The sequence below is a fragment of the Anser brachyrhynchus genome (assembly GCF_964034855.1).
Source record: "Anser brachyrhynchus genome assembly, chromosome: 8".
NCBI lineage: Eukaryota > Metazoa > Chordata > Aves > Anseriformes > Anatidae > Anser > Anser brachyrhynchus.
In genome coordinates, this window is record NC_137702.1 from 16,783,780 (window position 1) to 16,806,075 (window position 22,296).

Sequence of the window (22,296 nt, forward strand, 5' to 3'; positions counted from 1 at the left end):
TGCATCTACATTGTCACTTTCAACCAGTAATGTTTCCTATATAATTTAATTGAATTATTTTTTTAAAGATACGTTTTTGACAGAAGAAACTTTTTAAAATTTTGAATAAATAAAATAATAGCCTTTGCAATTATGTGTTGCCCAAAATGGCGATTTTAAATACTATTCCCGTAACAATGCCTTTTTTTTTTTTTTTCTCTGTGTTGCTGGATTGCCATACAGCTCTTTTGGGGTTCTTATGTATTGATTGATATGCATCTGGGGAAATTTTCTTTCTGTAATCAATGAGAATTTGCAACTAGCTTATATAATGTGAATTAGTCAACAAAGGTGGCTTTAAACCTGAAGCTACACACATCTTTTCAATTAAAGGCTCTTGCGTAAAACTCAAGTAACTTATTTTGTCTCTGGAAGTGTGTTCATATATCATGTTTAAGTGCTCAGAAAACATCTTTATGTGTGTTTGCCATCCAGTTCAACAGAGTTTTGTTTTGTTTTGTTTTTTTGGTGATTTCTTTTCTTACTTGTCTGTTAGTGAGGTATTTTGGTAAGGCAAATAAATATCCCACCTGAGACTGTGACTTCATTTTCCAAATCACTCTACAAACATGCCTAAAAGTGTTTGCAACAGCCCCCGCCCTGAAGCCCCTCTGCTGTCAAAAGATTATAGAGACAAAGAGGGAGAGGAGTAGACTGTTAGGCGGATGTTTAGGAGCGTACTGAGGCAAAGAGAGAAGAAGGGTTTTACCCCACATGACAGTTTTGGAGTTTGAGCTTGTTTTTTACATGTCCACATCTGGATATTTTTCACTCTGTTCAGGAGGCAGCAGCCTGCTACACAAAGAGCAGTACAAATATGGTTCTTATTTACTTGGCATAAATTATAAAAGGCCCCAATTATCTGACAAGCAAATTCAGAATCTTTCATCAAGTCTGTTAAGCTGGGTGACCACTGAAGTGATGGATTCAGGGAAACGTTCTTGGTCTGCGGAGGCTGCCTGGGCCCTTGATGGAGGGCTGGCTCTTCGGTGTGCGTGAAGCCCCTGCGCACGACTAGGAAAGGGCTCTCATGGTGCTGGCCCCGCTTGGTGTGCTGCTTGGCAGAGGACTTAGTGTAGGTAGCACTCTTATGGGACAGGTGATTGTTTCGTGCACGAGTGTTGTTTCTCTGCTGGAGGCCTGATCCTGCTGGGGTCAGTGGGCATTCTGGGTGGCTCTGCCAAAGGCCAAGCTGCTGGAGGGCTGGGCTAAGGGGTCGGTGTTGGGGCCCATGCTCTTTAATATCCTTATTGATGACTTGGATGAGGGAATTGAGTGCACCCTCAGTAAGTTTGCAGATGACACCAAGTTGAGGGGAAGTGTCGATCTGCCAGAGAGTAGGAAGGCCCTGCAGAGGGACCTGGCTTTTATCAGGAACAGTGCAGCCAGCAGGACGAGGGAGGTGATCGTCCCCCTGTACTCAGCTCTGGTGAGGCCGCACCTCGAGTGCTGTGTTCAGCTTTGGGCCCCTCACTACAAGAAGGACATCGAGGCCCTGGAACGTGTCCAGAGAAGGGCCTGGAACACAAGTCCTGTGAGGAGTGGCTGAGGGCACTGGGGTTGTTTAGTCTGGGGAAGAGGAGGCTCGGGGGAGACCTCATTGCTCTCTACAACTACCTGAAAGGAAGGTGTGGGGAGCTGGGGGTCGGCTTCTTCTCACAGGTAACTAGTGATAGGACTAGAGGGAATGGCCTCAATTTGTGCCAGGGGAGGTTCAGGTTGGAAATGAGGAGACATTTCTTCTCAGAAAGAGCGGTCAGGCATTGGAACGGGTTGCCCAGGGAGGTGGTGGAGTCACCGTCCCTGGGGGTGTTCAAGGAAAGGTGGGTGATAGTGGTAGGGTGATGGTTGGACCAGATCATCTTGGAGGTCTTTTCCAACCTTACTGATTCTGTGATTCCAAGGCACGGGAAGTGGCTATCGGCTGTGGTGCCGCTCCTCGAGCTTCTCTGCCTTTGTTTAATAGGAAGCATCACTCTCCAGAACTGTCGATTCAGCCCTTGAAAGAATACTGAAATAATTAAATAATCTCTCTGTAATTGAGGATTGAAGAATTTTAAACTTGGGATTGGGGACAAAGGGGGTGCACTGAAACAACAGTCCATCCTACAGTCAGTGAGCCTTGTTATGCTTTTGATTGTTTTGTGGTATTTCATCACTAGCCATTAAAATGTTCAAAATCTGCTAGGCTGCATGGCTATAAGGATGATGAAAAGTCTTTTGGGAATCCTGCTTTTGCACTGACATTAGTAAGTCCTCTAGATAAATGGTTCTGTTTTCTTTCTGTATTTTCCCCTAGAGAAAAGGATCATAGCAAACTAAAAATAGAAATGTACAAAATTAGTAAAACACCAAAGCCATAGAATCAGATACTCAAATATCAGGAATTTGAGCAAGGAAAGAAGTCAAGATCATTATGAAGTTCATGCATCATGTGCTTTAGTTTCTACTTCTATGTAGTTTTTTGTTTTTGCTTTTTTTTTTTTTTTTTTGGAAATGTAGGCATTAATGATAGGATTTTAAAAACAGCCTGGAGAAAGTAATTACTCATTCTCTGAGAGTCACTGGTCATGAGACACCTAAAATCTTTGGGCTCCTGTGAAATGTAGTAAAGGTAGCTGTAAATTGTATAGTTGGTGCAATTTAGCTCAGTTAACTCTGCAATTAAGTTCTTAATATTTTCATATCTGGGCATTACATCTGTAACATTACAGTTAGATTGCAGCACAAAAGAAGTGGCATGTCTAACTTAAGAGTCTTTCTTTCATGTTCTCAGGCAGGTATCAGAGGAGCAAGAAAACCAGCATTGGTTAGGAAAGAAGTTGAGCAGACAGGACTAATTTCTTCGACAGAATTCTTAGCTTTGAAATCTGTGCATGGCTATTCTGTAATGGATGTAATTTGAGCGTTCAAGCAGAGAAACAGGAAAATACGAGTCTTCTTCTGAAGATGAGGCCTTCACTATTCATAGCCTTCTTGGCTGTTGATTGAGAGGAAAGATCCTGACCCGATGTTGTGCACTGCTGTGTCCTCATGGTCTTCTGGATTTGAAGAGATTGAGCTCCTGTCCCTTCAGAGCTTTTGGTAACACACTGCTGTGGCAGCAGCTCTGCTTTAAGAGAACAACAACCCTGTGGGGTTGGCTTTGAGGGTATGAAGGGAGAATAGGGGAAGTTCAGATTGTTTGGGCAGTCAGGTTGTTTAGAGCAGCAGCAAGTCAGGAGGATAGGTGTCTGCCCTCCTCTTCCAATGTGGATTTAAAGAGGTGAAAACGTCATAAGAGGGAAGGAAAACACAGGGAAAAAAATTATCCACAGAACAGAACTTACTTTTCCGAGCCCAATTCTGATCTCTCTCTGGCTTATATACCTCTCAGAGCAAATCATAACGTAGCCATCAGAGGAGGGACATGTAGGCTGCTTGACCTTGTCAGTGTTATCCCCAGCTTTTTGTAATAAATGAAAGAATCCTCAGGAAATCCTAGGAGGTCACCACTTCCTTCCCCTCTCACAAATCTCAGGAGTATAATGTTTAAGAGTCCATGGATGTTTCTCTTGGTTTTTCAAATATCATGGATAATCCAGACTTCTATGGGTTGGGACAAAAGATAGACTCAATTTAAACTGTAAAAGTTAGAATGATTTACATGCAGCTGTGGAATATGAACCTGCAAAGAAAAACAGATGTTAAAAGGAAAAATAAAAAGAGAAATGGATAGTCATTGAATTTAACCAGCTCAGTTCTGGTCTTTATATTAGTGTAGAATAAATATCAAAGGGTTTACATTTTTGCAACTTTCTTGTTAGTAATACTTCTTAACAACAGTACAGAGACAAAGTTGGGTGTCAGTGCATAATCTTTGTTTATAAATACTTGTATTTTCTTCTCCAGTGAAGTCAAAAGGGATAACAAAGGCTCTCAGCAAAAGCAAGTAATATTTTTGGCATTAGTTGTCAATTCGAGCTTCACGTGGAGAGCTTGAGCCCCGTTTCTTATTCCTGGTGATAGAGCAGGCTTGTGGTGTAAGGGAACAACTGTGGCTGGCAGTGCTGAGCCCTTGTTTTTTGTTGGCATTAGGAAGAACAGCAACGTGGCCAACTCCAAAAAGGCCCATCCAGCTTTCTACAGGGGAGCAGCTCTGTGACACAGCGTGGGAGGGAGCAGCACCCGCATCTCCTAGCTGTGGGGTGTGCTGTCCGTGGGTATATATGCATTTACAGACTTGCCCAGAAATTCCTGTGGAAGCTGGGTAGCTCTCAGTGCAGTCAGTTCCCTTTGGATGTGCTGCAGATGCACCCCTTGCTGCGAGTGCCACAGGGGTGTCTGCACAAATTCTGATTAAACAAAGAGTCCTGGGGCTCTTGGACAGGTGTCCTGGGAAGGCTGGATGTTTTATACCCTAAGCGTGGGGAAAAATACTCATTAACCATTTGATGTGGTCTGCAGAGCATCCTGACCAAGCAGTGCAAGCATTAACTGAATTTGGGGCATGAAACATTTATTCTGTCCCATAAAGCTGAAATGCTCTTGTCTGAGTGATAGAGGTGAATAAAAAAACGTGCTATATTTTAGATAAACTTAAGTATTAGGACAGGAAAAAAAAAAAAGAGTTCCGTATAGGTGTGAATAATTCAGAATGATGTGCTTTCATTAAATAGGTTTGCACTGTGGGGATGTTTTGTGAAATCTGGGCAAGACCTTTTATCCAACTTGGGCCTTTCTGTGCTAAAGCAGTGGTCAGCTTGTAAGTATGTGAGGCTCTGCAGCCATTCGTGCTCGGGAGGAGACTTGCTGGGCTGCACACTGCTGGCTTCATTTCTGGCCCGGCTGTGGAGGAGTTGGCAGTTATCTCCCTCCCAGCACGGCAGGATGAGGTAAAGGGACACGCACGTTGCTTACAGTGCCTTAATTCCTCTTCACATGACATAGGGGGCCAGTAGGAAGCCCTCCCAAAGCCAAAAACACATGGGTTCAGTTAGTGTGCGGCAGGAGTCACACAGTTGCATGGTGCTCCTGCTTGCGGTGTCTTGGGCTCCCACATCCTGTGCTGCTGTTGTCATCACAGAAATGCACAAACCGCCTGGGCAGAGAGAAACGTTTCTAAAGGCACCGCATCCAGTGCAGTGAGTAGAGACACAGAAAATGTCAAGCAAGGCATATGAAAAGGTTTAAAATTGTTAAGAGAAAGTTCACAGTATTTTTAAGACAGATACAGTTCCCCCTGTATCGCTCAGAAGGGGCTTACTGGATTCTTAGAGCTTGTGGTAGTGGGCTTTAAATCGTGCTCTTTGGTAATTCCTGTTCTTTAATATAACCAGAGATGTGCTATTTGCTCTCTGAGTAACTTCTAGCATTTCTTGGAGACTGTGAATATATCTGTTCTTTTTTTTTTTTTTCCCTCCGCATGGCTTCAAATTAAATTTTTGCTTTTTATTAAATTTGAGACTGGAGCTCTCTTCATTATTTTGGCTTCATTCAGTCTATAAAGGTGTGTTTTTTAACGTAGAATAGAAGTCAAACTAAACAAAATCTTGGTCATTGGCAGGGATGTTGAAAAGTGAGGGGGATGACTTCTATTTTCAGACCTATTTAGGAGTAATTGGACAGCCCCATCCCTTTAGTATGCATGGAAGTTTGGCATCTAAACACACTAGACAGCTTTGAAAACCTGCCAAGTGTTTAACACTATGCATTCTGATATGGTCTCTTTGGTAGGAGTTGGTAGTAAAGTTAAAAAAAAATAAAAAAAAATCTCATCAGCATTTGGATGTGGAAATGCAGGATGGAAGTTCCTGGAAAGAGGCAAAGGGACTGGGGAGGCTGAGCCAGGAGAAGATGAGCTGCTCCGGGCACCGGGTGTAGGAATACGGCCGGGTGCCCTTGCCCCAGCCTTCAGTCTCCCCCCTGCTACTGGCTGGACTGTGGAATCCAGCGCTCTCGAGTGCGATGGAAGCCAAAGGGATTTTGCTGTCCAGATGAGAGCAGATGCAAGCCAAGTTCCTCCCTTGTGTATTTTATTTTGTCATGGTAATCCTGTTCCTTGCAGCGGTGCTTAAAAGCAGGGCTACACTGTGCTTGCACAGTAGCATATAAAGTAGCCATCGGTCCCTGTCTCAGGGGGTTGACAGAGAAGGGAATCAAGGCTGTTCGGTGGGGAGCTGGAGCTGGGTAAGCCTAGCAGTATAATGGCAGTAAGAAGTTAGTTTTACATTTTCTGATCATTTCTTTTGCTAGAGGATGGCTTAATAAGAGGGTAAACAGAGAAGAAGGTGAAGGTGGAGAGTGGAGATGGGCTTGAGGAGGACCTGGTTGGGTAGGACAGAATAAGGAGGCAAGTGTAAACTGAGGGCACTGCACAAGCTGGGGAGTGTCCTTAGGCCACTCTGCACAAGGAAGGCAGAAATGGACAGTCAATAAAGTAAGAAAAGGTAAAGAGAACTCTCCCAAAGCACCTGCTTTTGCTGTTTCTGTTTTTCCAGGCTCTGACATCTCTGGGAGGTTACTTTCCAGTTTGTACCCCCCAGCCCCTGGCCACAGGTAGGGTGAACTGATCCATTGTGCCCAGCTTTCTCTGGGGTGTTTGTGCCGTGTCTCCTGCACGATTCTCCCGAGGAGGAACAGTCTGAGCAGCTCGCCTTTCCGTTCCTTCCTCCAGCACAGCAGTCTCTGGCTATGTCCAGAGCTTCTTCCCTCCTCATGTCCACCACGGTTTAGGAGGCACGCAGGGACAGGTCCTTCACTAGCAGATCCAGGTATTTTAGGACAGTAGTTCCATGTGGCATTAGACTCACTGCTGTTGTAGCTTTTATTCTTTCCTCTGTTGTTTTCCTGTATACCAGGTGGTTTGTACCAGCTGAAGAAGCGACCTCATTTCCATGATTCTGAATGTATAATTCAAAACACTTTACAATTCTTGCTGAATATCTGTGCTTCCGGTTATTTACGGCTTGCTTTGATGCTTACAAGCATTATTTAGGGCTTTGTTGGGCACTTCTGCAGGGAATCACCTTTTCTTCTTATTTCCTAGTCGCTCAGAGTATTTTCCTCCCTCTTGTTCCCTTCCCTTCTTAACAGAGATACAGGGGTGTGCTTTCTACTGTATTTTTCAGTACTTAAATATTCAGTACTGCCCATTACATTCTGGTCTCATTTGCTTAGTCAGTTCTTTTGAGTGGAGACTATAACTTCCCAAACACCAAGCAAGGCTGAAAAGTTCTGTGCGCTACAGGATCCTTTTGTTTCTCATGTCTCTTTTTGTATGCAAAGCATTCATACGAGACTGGGTAGTGAATGGCTCTTTGTCCAGGAGCTGGTGAGAACACAGCAGTGGAAGTCTGCAGAAATACTGTTCTTTGCATCAGATGTATCATTAACTCCTCCTAACCCATATTTAATGGCCTGTTGTTCATGCAAAGCCCTTTTGGTGAGAGATAGGCAGGGGTTTACATTTGGCAAAGTGACAAAGTGTTATATACTTCTCAGGTTTTGCACAGAAAATTGCGTGCTTTCTATTACTGTGTTATAAATTTATGTTGCAAAAATCAGCGTGGGTATCTCTAGTGGGATTTAGATGCAAATGCCTAATGTTCTACAAATACATATTTTATATTTGACGCAATATTAGGATGGTGTTACTCTGAGTCATCACGATAAAGTTTGCTCAAAGAACTGATGACAAGTTTTGAAAAGAGAATATAAAAATGTAGTTGTTATTCAAGAACTGGAGCTTTCCTTGCTTGGGGGAGGGGGGGTGGGAATGTCTTTTGTATTGGCTAAGATCTCTTTTAGTCATTTTTACCTAGCACGTGGTAGTGGGGAGTGAAATCCTCTCCTTTGAGCAACAGGACAAGAGCAACTGCCCCAGTGTGTGATGCACATTGTATCAGCAGCAAGTCTCGGTTCTGTCCCGGGCAGTCGTCACTGAGAAGGTGTCAGCAGAGTTCTCTAAATGTCCCCTGCCCCTTAGCCCCCATCTTTTTGCACCTTTTTGTTAAGATAGGTCACCCAGTGTTAAAGTATTTGGAAATGCAGGGCAATCTACAGACCTACAAGTGCAAATATTGAAGTCAACAGAGTTAAATAAAAATAGGTTGAACTTTATGCTTCAGCATAGTGAATTGATGGGCTTCATGGAGGTGTTTAGCAGCATTGTTCTAAGGCTTCTCTGATTTATTTTGTCCTTGCAGTAAAGCAGTGGTACCTCAAGCAGTGAATTGCATTCACTTTGAATTGGAAAGGGTGTGACTGGGACCTGAGAGAGGCCAGGTATGGTTTAGTGGTGAATTTGGGCACAGTAGAGTCAGAAAGAAGAGGTCTGTTCAATTTTACCTTTTCAAGAGTGCTGATCTCAATAAAAGGAGCATGGATAGGGCATGATAATGCTTGGGAAACACAGAAGAAAGCGGAGAGGACATTGATGCACCAAAATAATTCAGAACAAAATTGACATTCGTTCTTCCACCAAGTAGTGATTCCTCTGTGAATGCTTCTGCTAGGCTTCACTGTGATCCTGAGGAGATCAAGGGGTTAGTCAACATGTTTAGAAGTGGATTCTTACCCCATTGTCAGTTTGGCTAAGCATGTTTTTCTTTAGATGTTTGGATTAGATGTGTAAAATCACAATGGTGAAATGGCTTATCCTGTGTGTACCTCCACGGCTGAGGACCCTTTCAATTTTTAGAAGTCCTTAAAGCCTTCTCTTGTGCTGCTGCGGTCCTACAGGATCAGCAGGATTGTTTCTTTATAACTGAGAAGAATTTGTGCCCTTCAAAACCTAAGCTTGCAAGTTTTTATGCATATGGTATGCTTTTTTACCTGGGCAGAAAAATGTTGTGATATCTGAAGTCTTCGCCTCTGGTCTAGGATCTTGCACTGCATGAGGGACAGTGTAGTGGTCAGAGTAAGCTACTGGGGTCAAGCAGCCATGGTCTTGCTCTCAGCTTTGCTACAGATACACGGTAACAACTCGAGCGAATCCTTTTCTGTTATGGCTACCTGCAGTGTAGCTGGAGATGCAGGGTCTATTTTTAAATGATGCAAGTTGTCTTACCGCAATACTCTCAAGGTTAAGTAAGCCCAAATTGGCCTTCTTACAACTGTGGCCATGCTGCTGCTATCTGAGTATTATTTGTTTATGTTCAGTAGTTTGGGTTTACGTTGTGATACGCTGGAATGAGCAGTGTATTCAGACCAGTGATCTCTGCCTCAGCTCCCCATCCGTAGTGGAATACTCCAACATTAAACCTTTGTCATAAGATTGTTGAAACTTCGCTTATTATTTTAAAGTATTGTGAAGTTTTGAGATTGAGAGGGCATGACAGGGCAGAATATCAGTATGAGGGTGGGGGATGGGGATGCTAAAACATGTTCTTTACAGTCTTCCTGTACTGATCTGCAGCTCTTACATATGAAGCCTTAGACTGATACTTTAAAGAGCATAAAACGACCATCTCTTACTTCTGTCCTTCAAGACAAAAGACCTTGGATGGATTTGTTGCAGTTCTGCCATGAACCTTCCCTATACAAACTAACAGCCCCCTGTATTTTCTTTGTCTGATGCTCCTAGAATGTTGTAGCACAAACAGTTAAAGCTGCACTTGTTCTCCTAACTAGTCAGATTAATTGCGGGTGCCTGACTAACACAGTTATTCAAGCACAGAATGTGTAAAATCAGCTCGTCTTATTCTGAACTGGGAGTAATTGTGCCTCCGCTAAAGCTGGCTGTAAGGAGTCATTAAATTCTTTATGGTGCTGTGTATCTGAAGCAATAGGTACTCCCATTGCAAATGAAGTGCATAATCCTGCCTGCAAGGCACACGCGTTACGTATGTACATAAGAGATTTTGCTTTATGCTGTTGGAGCTGCACCTCTGTTTTCTTCTTTTCCAGTGGCATTTTCACAGAGCTGTGGACCATTCCCCCTCATGGCAACTGTGTCAACATTTTTGGCACAAGTAGGCAATTGCCACCTAGAAAAACTTGCGTGAAATCACACCTGGAGTTGGAAGGAATGGCAAATACTAGAGAAACAGAAATTGAGTCAGAAAAAGTGGTTTGTACAGCCTTATTGCACACTGGCATATCACTCTGGGAACGGATGGCATGAAAACTGACAGAGAGGGTCTTGGAGCTTCGAGCAAAGAAATTGTTTTGGTTGCTTCTTCCCATGTGCAGGCTTCTTCATATGAATTAACAAGTTAGGTTTGAAAATATTGGTCGTCTCTTTAGGAACTTTCTGCTCCTTAATGAAACAAGCTTCAAGCTCCATAGTTTTGCCAACTGTTAGATCCTATGTTTGTAGTTCAAGCTAGAAACACTTTTTAGTTGTTTGTGATGATTGTGTAAGAACTATATTACTTGGGCTTTGTTTTTATTCAGTAGAAGTTCCTCTAAACACCTATCTCATTTTTCAGGTATGGTAACCTGGAGACCTTAAGCTGTGAAGAAGTTGGGAGCCAGAATTCCTCCGGATCCAAAACAGTAGTCAGGAAGTAAGTGTGGTTTTCACTGTACCGCGAGCCTCAGTCAGAAGTCAGTATTGGAGGAGGATGTGGGCAGCATAGCTGTTGTTTCATTTGAAAATTCACAGTACTGTTTGCTTGCTTAAACAAGCTTGTTTAAAAGCCAAATATCAACAGTCATATGGAGACATATCAAATGGTATAACCCAGAGATTTGTCAGTCAGGGAAATTGTCTTGTATTTGAACAAGAGAGGAATGTATCCAGGCCAACATTTTGTTGATTAAACAAACAAGGAGTGTTTGTTTTCCCTGCCTTATCTGTAGCAGTAAATGGTTATCGCTTATGACTGATTTTATTGTGCATTACAACGCAATAGTCTGCATCTGCAGACTAAAGCTGAGGTTGTTTCGAGCAACTTGTGTATGCATGCACCTTCTTCATTAGCTCCCCTATGATTTATAGGGTTGCTTTCTGAGTGAAATTTAAATTCTGATGTCACCCTATGTTGCAAGAAAAATAGCAAAGCTCTTTTGGAATGTGGTTTAAATGGAAAAAAGTGGTTTGGTTATTATCCTCCTAGCATCATATAAAACTGCATTTTATTTTTAGACATTGGGTGTTGAATTTGTACTTTGACATCTGTATAATGTGTGCTTTGCATGCGCTGTGGCAATAAAAAGTATCTAAGTGGTTATGTTTGATTACAGTATGTGGAGAAGCTTGATTCTTGTCAGCATCACTCACGATTGTTTTCCTATAATTCTGTCTCATCTTCTATTGGATTAAAAAAAAACCAACAATCTTTTCTCAGTGCACTGACTTGGTAAGGAGTAATTGAAGAAGAGGCCTCAGAACTTTAGTTTCTGTTTGTTCTGAAATAGGAGAAAATGTTGATTTGTTTATTTTTTTTATCACATGAAATACACAGTCCCGTCAAGACTGAGAAATACAGTGCAGTATTTTCATTTCTAGGATTCAGGCAGATTGTTGATTCAAATCACATCCTTTCCTAAAATACTGAGCCTGCCCTTCACACTGCTTACCTCTCTGCATTTCGGATGGCATATGTGTTTTGGACAGGGAGTTTTGAGTCTGGTGTAAAATGGTTCCAATGTCCCCAGTCCAGAAATTTTCCTTTAACATACCCAACACCTTCATGTCCTTCACTGTCTGAATGCAGTGGTCAGACAGTAGGGTGACTTTGCCTTCTGTCATCTGTGTAGAAATTGTTTTGTTTAACCACCATGAATAAATTGGTAAAAGCCCCCTTGTCTGTGAGTGTTTCAATAACTTTCTCTGAAAACACAAGCAATTATGCTTGATTGACTGCAGAAGAAATGTAGAGCTTAATTAATGTTTATAAATGATAAAGGATTCTCAAAAAAGGCTTTAGTTAGTCTAATGCAAAATATTAGTGCTTGTTACTTTATTTATTTATTTAGTATTTTTAACACTGCAGACACAAAGCTACAAGCTCTAATGGTTTGGGCTGTTCATCTTGCTCCATGAGACTCAACACCGGAGCCCAATTCTCTGATTGTTTCCTGGTTGGCATAAGAGAGAGCTGTTAACACTTTCTTCCCATTTTGCCATGAAGAACCCATCAAGGAACAGGTGATAATTAAATCTTGGTCACAAGATCCAAGAAGGCAGAATAGGGCTGTAGGTGAAGGAAATAATAGCCAGCCAGCAGGTTCCTACACTGTCATCCAAAATAAACTCTTAAGGACTCTTCCTACTTTGGGCAGGCCATTTGACTTCCCCATATTTCAGCCAGTCCATCCATAAAATATGAGCTAAAGCAGTACCTTTCTTGCAAAATAGATTAAGGATTTATACTGAAGATGTGGAAGATGCTTTCACCAATATAAACCATGTCAGGATTAATCCCCCCACCTTTCCACAGACTTGAAGGAGCTTGATTATGAGATGGAGAGAAAACAGGTGGAAGTAATCGCGATGTTAGTGTCACTCAGGCTGTGGGCAAAACATCAATTCGATGTTGTGTCTGAAGGTGAGGGCGCAACTGAAATACCATTTAGTAGGAACATATTGTCTGTGTTTGTTTGTTTGTGCTTTTATATTTTTAAAACAAAATTGTTTTTCTACTGACATGCACGTAGTCAGTCATTCACCCCGGGCCTAGCTGCTTCCTGCTGCATCCCTGCTGCCTTCCCTTTGTCATGCACCATCTTCATGCAGTCAGCAAATGACAAAAGTATGGGGTATGTCTTCCAGTTCTCACAGTAGCACAACTTCTCGTGAGTTTATCTGACCCAATTTTCATTAATATATTCATCACAGCTGATGAATCCTTTGGCCCTCATGAAAAATCTTTATCTTTTATGTCTAAATTAGATACCTGTTACCCAACTACTTGTTTATAGAAAGCTCAATAATGAAGTTATCAACAAAGTAATTTACGTGTCATGTGCACATTTTAACAGATCCTGTATAAATGTGAATTCACTTTCCTGACCTAAAAGTCTCCATTACCTGTCAGTTGCTCTGGCTACTTGTCTCTTAGCTATGATTAATGCTATCCGGAAAAGAGGCTGGCTTTGTAGTCCTGTTGTGAAACACGTAGTTCTAGTAGTTCAGGTTTTCTCTTGTCTGGGGATAATTCCAATAGAGTTGCATGATATAGGTGTGTTCTCAGTTTTATGGGAGTTGGAGAAATGTTATTTCTTGCCTTTAACTCTGCATTTCTCAGAGGAAAAATATCTCTTCGGAAGTCCCACAGTCTGTGGCCAGGGCTCTTCTCCATGCGTCAGACTCCCATTGTGACAATTCTGGTGTTTGAATGCTCCATTTGAGGCATTAGAAATCTAAATCATTTCGACTGGTTTCACACACACACACACACACACACACACAAAGCTACAGAAATGAAAAAACAATGCTGGGAAGAGAATTCGTGACTCTAAATATCTCATGGAGCTTTAAAAAACGATAGGGGTTTCTGCAAAATCTTATGTATGAGAGGATTTTTGTCATATTTGGTATACTGTAAGCCCACTGTTTACTACTTTCTGTGTTGAAACTCCCTGTTCGTTTTGTACTTGTGGTATAGAGTTATGATATATTTTGAGAAGGAAAGTGTCTGATGTATGTGAATTTCTTTTACCGTTTCATTATTCCACCCAGTGCTAATATAGCTAAGAACCTGCAAGCCCTACGCTAGGGCTTGAGCAGGCTTGTGGCACAGTACCGTTTGAGAGGCTTGTGGGAGCTATAAACTATCCTTGTGTTTCTAAATTCTGGGTCTGAGCCAGCAGTTACTTCTCACACTTGTTTCAGTGACACAGAGCTGTTACTGACCTGAGATGACTTCCGCTAGGCTCGAAACCTGCCTTCTGAGGATCCTTTCTGCCACGGGGATTTTCTCCTGTGCACATAAGCATCATTCCTATCATTTTTGGGCCACAGGAGTGCTCAAAGATTTATTTTTTTATTCAACAGGGATCTGACTTAATTATGTTTAACACACAACGTCTTTTGGGATTTTTATTATTACTGCCATTTTCTTTAAAACTGTATTCAGTAGTATGCAGTTAAAATGAAAGTACAGTAGTTCTGTAACTTTAAAAAGATCTAAACAATGTTAGAATGATGATTAAGCTTTGACCAGTGAAATATTTTGTGACCTTAATAAAACTGCCTTGCATGTATTTTTTTTAGGATCAAGTCCCAGCGTAGATTTCGTGTTCAGTAGTTTGCTTTCCACAGTTCTCACTGCTCTTAGTCAGCCAGAAAGTTTGTGATCTCAGTATGAAAGAATACAGTTCAGAAAGGTCGCATCCTCCCGTGCATTGTCTGAGTCAGACGGACTTCAGCCCATGTTCCCAGAAATCCGACGCTGTGCCTCTCTTATTTGTCTGATAAGGGAGTTGTGAGGAGTAACTTACTTGACCCTCTGTCTTCTGTTATTAGCAGTCCTTTTTGTTATTCTTCCTTGCATCATGTAAACAAAACCTCCTGGGGCTAATTCGCAGGTCAGGGTGCCTTTGTGTCGAGGTAGGACGGAGTGGCTTCCTCGTCTTTGTTGGGTGGTCCTTGTCTTTGGAGTTCCCTCTCTTCGTTGCTTGCTTTTTAGCTGAGGATTCCTGCTGACTTTCAAAAATAAATAGATATAACAAATCAGAACACACAGATCTAATACCTAGATATAACACACCCAGAGTAAAACCATGCATGTGCTACATATAAATGAAAATTTATCAGTGTGATGATGGGAAATTTAAATGAGATAATCATGTCTGAAAGATTTCAAGCCCCTTGACATGTTCTGGGAAGGGAATCAGCTAGGCAAGCAATTAAGGCCGTTTGAGGACTTCAGTCTTCATGAAACTGTTGTGCGTGTTGCATGTGAGATAGTTAGAAACAATGCTTTTGGTGATATGGCCTGATCACTGTAATCTCTGTTCCCCATAGTAGAAGAGCTCCTCAGTTAACTTTTAACTCACTGCTAAAAGGTTGAGTTTTCTGTGCAAAGTGTTCTGTGAAGAACTTGTGCCTTGTTTCCATCCCCATACTAAAAGATGGTGTTAAATTCGATTTCTGGGCAATCAGAATGCTGGCAGACGACTAACAATTCAAGGAGTTGGTGTACTATAGGAGCAGAACACTTCTTTCCCATAAGATAGGTACTAATACCCAGATGGAACTGGAGGAGGGCAGAGAAACAACCCTAAAGCCTTTGAAGTACAAAGTATTGTAGCAGCCTGTACCTCTGGGGACTTGCCTGTGCAGCGTTATAAAATTTAAAGGGGAGGATTCTTAAAGTACTCAGATCAGCTGACTGGGAAGCAGGAACAGTAAAAGAGATTTAAGGCCTCAACCTCTCTTTCTTCTACAGTCCCAGGCACTGAGGTGGCTGAGTCCTGAGGCTTTTAAATCCTGAATGAGCTCAAGTAACAGTAAAAGTCCTTTCAAGCCTCCTGTCGAAGCATAAGGTTATGGTTTCCGTTTGCTACTGGCTTCACTTGGCTTATCCGGAGTGCATTGGTTGTGAATGACAGGCCACAGAAATGAATCAAAATACTTGGGACTTTTTTGTTGTCTTGAATGTCATCTCCTAGTTGCATCTACTTTATTATCAAAATGTGGAATTTATTTGTTATTAAAACTTGGAATGTGGCATGTGACTGGAAACTACAGACAAAGCAACTCAAAGCTAAACTGAAATCTCATTGTTTTATTCCACAGCAATTGGACAAAACAGTTCAAATAAAGAAAATTAAGGAACTACTCAGTTACCACATGTTTATTTACCCTTGCATGTTTACCCTTCTGCTTCTTCATTAAAATAGCAAATACCGAAACTTAAAACGTCCTACTGCAGTATTTGGAGTTTGTCAGAGGGATAAACAAACCTTGTCCCAGGGCTTCTTGTGCATTTAGACTGTTCTGACAGAAAGCTCGTCTTTTGCTTCCTACTGAGGTTAACAGCCCTGTTGGAAAGCAGAATGCACAGTTACAGTACTGCAGAAATAAAAATGGGCCTGAAACTTTGTACTCCAGGAGAACAGACACCAAAGGAATGCGAGACAAATGGAATAAAAATCGCTGGAAGTTTCTGATGCCTTGGGAAATCCATGGTGGGAAGCAGTTAAGATTCATTTGGGAGAGCAACAGTCAGCATTCATTCCAGTAAAGCCAATTAAGCTAAAACAACAGCAGAAACCAATGCGGTTACATGAGAAGCAGTCAAATACAGGGCAGTATAAGCAAAGGAAGAGGGGGAGAGTTATGAAAACAACCAGAACCAAGCAAAAAGAATAATTAAAAGAGCAAAGAAAAATAATGATTGGCATCTCAGTTAAAACAGAGTAACTACAGAGCTGTTCCCTTAGTGACTTCATGTGTCCCACAGAAAGACCCGCAGTATGCTGTTCAGCCAGACATTCTCAGATCAAGAGAAGTGCAGAGCATTTGCTACAAGCCACTAGCAAGTTATTTGTAAACAGGCTGGGTGGGAGAAGCTACCATTACATCAGCCTTTGCATAGAGTTTACGTACATTTTACCCCTTATTCAGAGCTGAAATTTAATTCCCTGTGTTTAATTCCCTGTGTTTAACAAGCAAAACTGAGAAAATGCAGCTGGCTTAATTTAATTTCTATGAGCAAGCCTGAAAGCCATTGTATGGCGAGGGGAGGAAATCACCCTCTGTGAGATGATTCCACTGCTGGGCTTCGCTGTGCGTTTGGCAGGTCACGGGAAGTGTTGTCCGTGCTCCTGTCTGACTAACTTCATAAGGCACTCATTTAATCTCTTCTGCAGCCGAGGTTCTCTGTGTTCTCCTTAGTCATTGAGGTTCCCTTGTACTCATTCTCTAGAAATAATTGTGGTAGAAAAGAAAACACCGGTGTTCCCTTCTTGCCAAAAAGTGTTCTGTTTAATTCTGATGCAGACCTCTTCAGGCCCAGGGATACAGCTGTCTTCCCATCTGAGAAAGGGCTATGCCCAATTTCCGTGTAACCTATTGCATCCCTTGTGGCTGTGTGATATGAAGGGCTCCTTCTCCACCTCCTCCATGCCCTCCTGGCTCAGCTTAAGAGATGTTAGACCTGGAGCTGCTACAATCTCATCCCATTTCATGGCAGCTTGTGGGCAAATGTAAGTGGGTGAGTAGTTCTGTGTTTCCAGTTCATAAAGCAACAGAATCACATACGCACCTTCCAGCTTCAGTAGGTGGGTTTTAAAGGCTGAAACGTTCAGAGATGGGTTCTAAGCAAAACTGATGTGGAAACTGGAAGATTTTCTGATATGTGCAGAATTTGAAGGTATCGCTGAACAGAGCCCAGAGTCCGTGGTTGGCAGGACAGGCGTTAAACATTAAAAAGTTTTTTCCTTATAGGCTGCAAATATTGGAAAGGAAAAACTTATAGGTCATAATTGAACCATGAAAAATGTAGTCTTTTGAAAATGTTTTTCTGTCTGAGATCTTGGAAGGCTCCCATTGTTATCTGTCTCTGGGGCTATTGAGTACAGGGTGTTTCTTCTCAAGGGCAGCAAATGTAAAGCTACTGCAAGATACGGGCAGTTTTCCAGCCTGTTTTCAGAAAGCTTCCCCCCCCCCGACACACCAATTAGGAAGTCAGGCGATAGGAGGTCAGTAGGCCATAGTGTACCTTTTTACTCTTTCCTATTTCCCCTCTTGCCTGAAATTATTTTGCTAGCAAAAATCAGCATCTGTAACAGCTGTGAACTCTTCACCCTGCTCTGGGAGACTGGATCTGTGTTAAACTCTGTTTATTCTTCAGCTTATGAAAGTGGCCATCAAGCAAGCCTGTGGAAATTGAGCTTAGTATGTGAACAATATCAGTACAAGAAAGTGTCCTGTGGAGAGGCTCCTCCTGTGAAATCATTGCTGAACTGGTAAATGCTCATAAGAAAAGAATACCCAACATATTTTTGGCAGTGGAGCCAGTAGGGGTGATAGTGAGTTTGTGATGTGGGGAAAAGCAGTATACAGCAGGTTAAAACACACAGTTAGGGCCTGGAATGAGTGTTTCCCTGCCCGGGGCAGAAAAGAAATGAAATTACTGCAGGCATAGGGCAGTGGTGTTTGTGATGGGCTTGTGCAGGGCTGGAGGGGACAATGGAAAAGTGTGGGCAGACAGGAGAGTGGAGCGAGGGCTTGGGAGTGTCGTGCGGATGTCTGTGTCGTGGCCGTGCTCCCACCTTGGGAACTGGAGCGTGACACCTGTCCCAGCTGAGGGGAGCGGACCTAGAGCCCCCCAGGTAAAAAGTTTTGCACCCACTGGCCTAAACAGCAAAGCCCTGACTGGTTGCATGCGCAGTGGAAGCTTGTCGGAGCGGAGTTGTGAAAACCCAGTCCAAAATGGCTTTCAAATGTGAAGAGTCTTCCTCGCTGCACCATCTGTTCCATGTTTGCAGTGAAACCTGAAACCCAGACTGTGTTTGCATGTTAATTTTTGGTTGTAAGTACTCTTCGTGGCTCTAAAATTGTAATTGCAGAGTTTCTCCTGTCAGCTAGCCTAACCAAACAGTATTACTGACAGCTTTCCAAATACTCTCAATAATTAGAAGTTTGAAGTTGCCACAATATCAGAGAAGGAAATAGAAAAAACAACAGACTAAACTGGATGGGACTTGGAAAATGACATCTCTATGGGATTAAAAGTTAAACTGAGTTTTGAGGAAGAAACAATACGCTTGAGCTGAGACCAGGCGAGCGGGAGAGGCGATCTTTACTCTTTCTTAACTATCAGCTTGTTCTGAGTGTCACTGAGCAGCTGACTTAACCAGATGTTGTTGTAGTTCCCTTTCTGCAGAGCAAATGTACCGGCATCTGTGTGCGGCTCTGCTGCAACAGCTTTCTTGGCTGGCTTTTGGGTTCTTCATTGCACAGGAGTCTGAATGCGAAATCCATGTTCGTACTGAACTCTTCTCACAGGCTCAGAAATTGAGGAGAGATTGGTCCTCCTGGCAGGCTTGTCCCTGGGTATTTTGCAGCTGTGAACATGATAGACCCAGAGCCACTGCTTCGGTGTTCTGTGTGTTTGAGAATCTGAACTTCAGAAGCCAAGCGCCTGACTGTCGTGAGCCCAGAGCCCAGGCGCTCGCTGGGCTGACACGGGGCTGTCTCAGACTGGATACCCTAAGATAGGGGGGTTTGCTGAAAGCATAGCCCAGTGGAGCTCATGAGAGCTGCTTCCCTAAAAAGTGGCATTTCTTCTCTCCTAAACATCTTCACCCAATTTCGATGAAAGCAGGAACTGTAGCTCACCTCTCTTCCCTGCTGCAGCCCTTATGGCTGCTGGCTAGAAGAGGTTTGAAATACAGGGATGGTTTCAGTGTCCTCGAGAAAATCTCCAGGGCTTTCTTTTCTCTGGAAGCTTGATGTTAATTGCACGTTTTCTTGTGGAACGTGGTATTTTTCTCTCGTGTTACATCCTGTTCTCAGTACCACAGTAGGTGATCATAAAGCAGTGGCCTTGGCTGGTGTGTCAAGTTATGTGACTGCACCCAACGGTTATGGTCCCTTAATCCCTCTGTCAGTTCAGGTAAACTAAATTCTCTGTTAGAAGTATTTTCATATGCCATCTGTGACTCCCCAGCTTGTGGTTTGTGCTGTGGTCAGTTCTAATTGGTGCAGCAAAATATACATGCTGATCTATTGACACACTGCTATGAAGAATCAAAGATCTTGTAGTCTTATCTTTCCTAAACCACTCCTATAACTTTCAGTCATTCTTTCCTTGCACAAGAGAGATATACAGTCTTGTGTGGTATAATCTGACGGCACCTCCTTGTCTTTGGGCTAAGGGTAAAATCCAAATTCTGCTAATGTGTTTTTGTTTTGCAGTTCATACAGTTCATACAAAAACAATCTGTCTCCTGGGTTCAGCTCTCTCTGCTCTTCAAGCCTGGCACGGAGCACTGGCAACATAGCGCTGCCCAGGCTGCACATGCCACGATTAGCGTTTTATCTTCACAGACATGGTAACCTCGCTAACAGTCTGTGCCCTTGGGGCTTAGGATCAGGCTTAGGCTGCTGTTTTGCAGCATACATAAACCCCAAGACTCGATCAATGGGCAGTCTCTCTACTAAGAGAGCAGACACGTCTGAGTAATGTGGGGTGTGGGACTACACAGCTTAGGATTGAGTCCCCAGGCTGGGCGGTGGTGATAGATGAGAGGAAGGGCACTGGAGGAAGTATTTGATTTAGCACTTCCACTGGGAAGCTGCTGCCCTGAAGGAACCACGAATACCTTGCTTCCTCCCTTGTATTTTTCCACAGCATCCCAGGGAGCAGTAACTGAGCAAACATTGCAGCCGCACCAGGCCACAGCTTTTCCCACTGGCACAACAGTGAATTAAGAAATCATGTTCTGCTTTTGGTTGTGTGCATGATGTCTAGTATTATTCAAACATGGACGTAGTACAGCTAAGCAAAGATACTTCAGCTATTCAAAAAAAGCGTAACTCCAAGATAATTTGCAAGTCTTGCCTTGCTCGCTTGACAAAGGCAAATAATGAATGCCAGTGACAGAAAATTACTTTGTTGTATTCAAGGTACTGACTTTCCATGCTTGGTAGGGAGTTATTTCTATTAGTTATCTTAATTGCTTTATCTATCATTACTTGGTATCCTGAATTTAATAGAAGGGACTCCATGTAGCTTAAGTGGATTTGATTCTTCATTGCTACGCATTTTGGGGCTGTAATTGGATCCACTTGCAGTAGTGTGAATCAGCAGCAACTTCACTGAGGTCACTGGCAAAATCTGAGTGGTATCTTAATAAGATTGCATGCATAATAAAAGAACAAATGCAATTCCATGCTCATAAGCTTCTTCATAGTGCCTTGACGAGGGGTGCGAATGTCTCGGTGTTTTTATTTTAAGGATACGTGCAGTTGTATTGATACAAACTGTATGCAACCAGCGTGTTCTCTGTGTATTTGTTTTCAGTGCGATAGCATCAATCTTGCGAGCGTGGCTCGATCAGTGCTCTGAGGATTTCAGAGAGTCGCCCAACTACCCGTGCTTGCTGAAGTTGCTGGATTACCTGAAGAGGAGCATGCCTGGCTCTGACCCGGAGAGGAGGGCGCAGAACCTTTTGGAGCAGTTCCAGAAGCAAGAAGTGGAAAACGACAGTGAGCTTCCTTTCCTTCTTTCTTTCTGTTTTCCCAGGCTGTGTGATACCACAGGGATTTATGTGGAGTGCATTCATTAACGCTCATCCTAATTGTAAGCAATATTATGAGGCTCACCAATTATTATTTTTTTAATCTCTGAATGAGACTGCAGGTTCTGTGTGAACAGTACAGTGCAGTGTAGGTGCCCTTTCTTGCTCATTCAAAGGAGGACTGGGAGTTCCAGCACTTCTAATATTCAGCCAAAGTCTCAAGATTGTTACAGCAGTCAAGTAGCTAACTGTCAGCATATTCCCCGTGTCATTGACTTAAAACACACAGGTGCTCCTCAGGTTTTCTCACTTAAAACCCATCCCCAAAACAAACAAACAAATCAATTAAAAAAATAAAATGAAAAACTCATCCTACTGGGCTGCAACAAAATAAATCTTGAGTCACAAGCTGTGTTGCCATGAAGCTTTTCTTCCTAGTTACCATCATGTCAAAGGAAGTGTCTGTGGCTGTTTTTTCCTATTTGAGTGGCTGGCTGCTGGTATCCAAGGACAGAGGAAAAGCTTACGTTATTGGGGGTCGCAATCTACTGAAACAATAGTGAACTGTAGTAACACAAATACGCTGTGTGCAGTGTCAAGCCTGACACATAGCCTTATCCTGGTCAGAAAGTTTCCTGTGGCATAAGCTGAAAAGTCCTAGGAACTCACACAGTGTGTGAATGAGAACTAAAAACAACTTCCAGGTTTGGCAGAGGGGCAAGAGGGAGTAATTCATGAAATAAAGGATAAAGGAAATGACAGAAAAGAAACATTTCATCCCTGGCATAAAATCTTGTCTGCCGGATGTTCCAGAAATACCGTGTCAATGCATAATTATGGTGAATTGCCAAATTAACACTGCCATCAAAACAAACATAAAAAGGAGTACTGCACAGAGCTCAAGTGGTCTCCTTACTGAACACAGGTAAGTGAACAAGGTTGCTGATGTGTGCCTATTGATGTTCTTTCCTGGGTTTGGTTCCCACATGTCAAACAAAGAGGGCCTAAAAGAGCTATATTTAGATTCATCTGTTGTTCAAAGCGAGCACAAGTTCCCAGCAGCCCGGCTTCTGCACTTGTTTCCAGAAGTAACAGTTGAAAAGGCTCTTTTCTGAGTTATGGACAGGTCAATTT

The 22,296-nt window shown here is 42.6% G+C and overlaps 1 protein-coding gene across 3 annotated transcripts in view; it reads left to right on the forward strand.

The window, feature by feature from the left end:
* The window catches only part of RGL1 (ral guanine nucleotide dissociation stimulator like 1), an 81,887-nt gene that overhangs the window by 30,419 nt on the left and 29,172 nt on the right, over nucleotides 1-22,296 (forward strand). For all 3 annotated transcript variants that reach the window (XM_080602326.1, XM_080602325.1, XM_080602327.1), the window contains 2 exons: nucleotides 10,452-10,529; nucleotides 20,946-21,130. In XM_080602326.1, coding sequence (XP_080458452.1) covers nucleotides 10,452-10,529; nucleotides 20,946-21,130 — 263 coding nt within the window. The remainder of the gene's footprint in view (nucleotides 1-10,451; nucleotides 10,530-20,945; nucleotides 21,131-22,296) is intronic.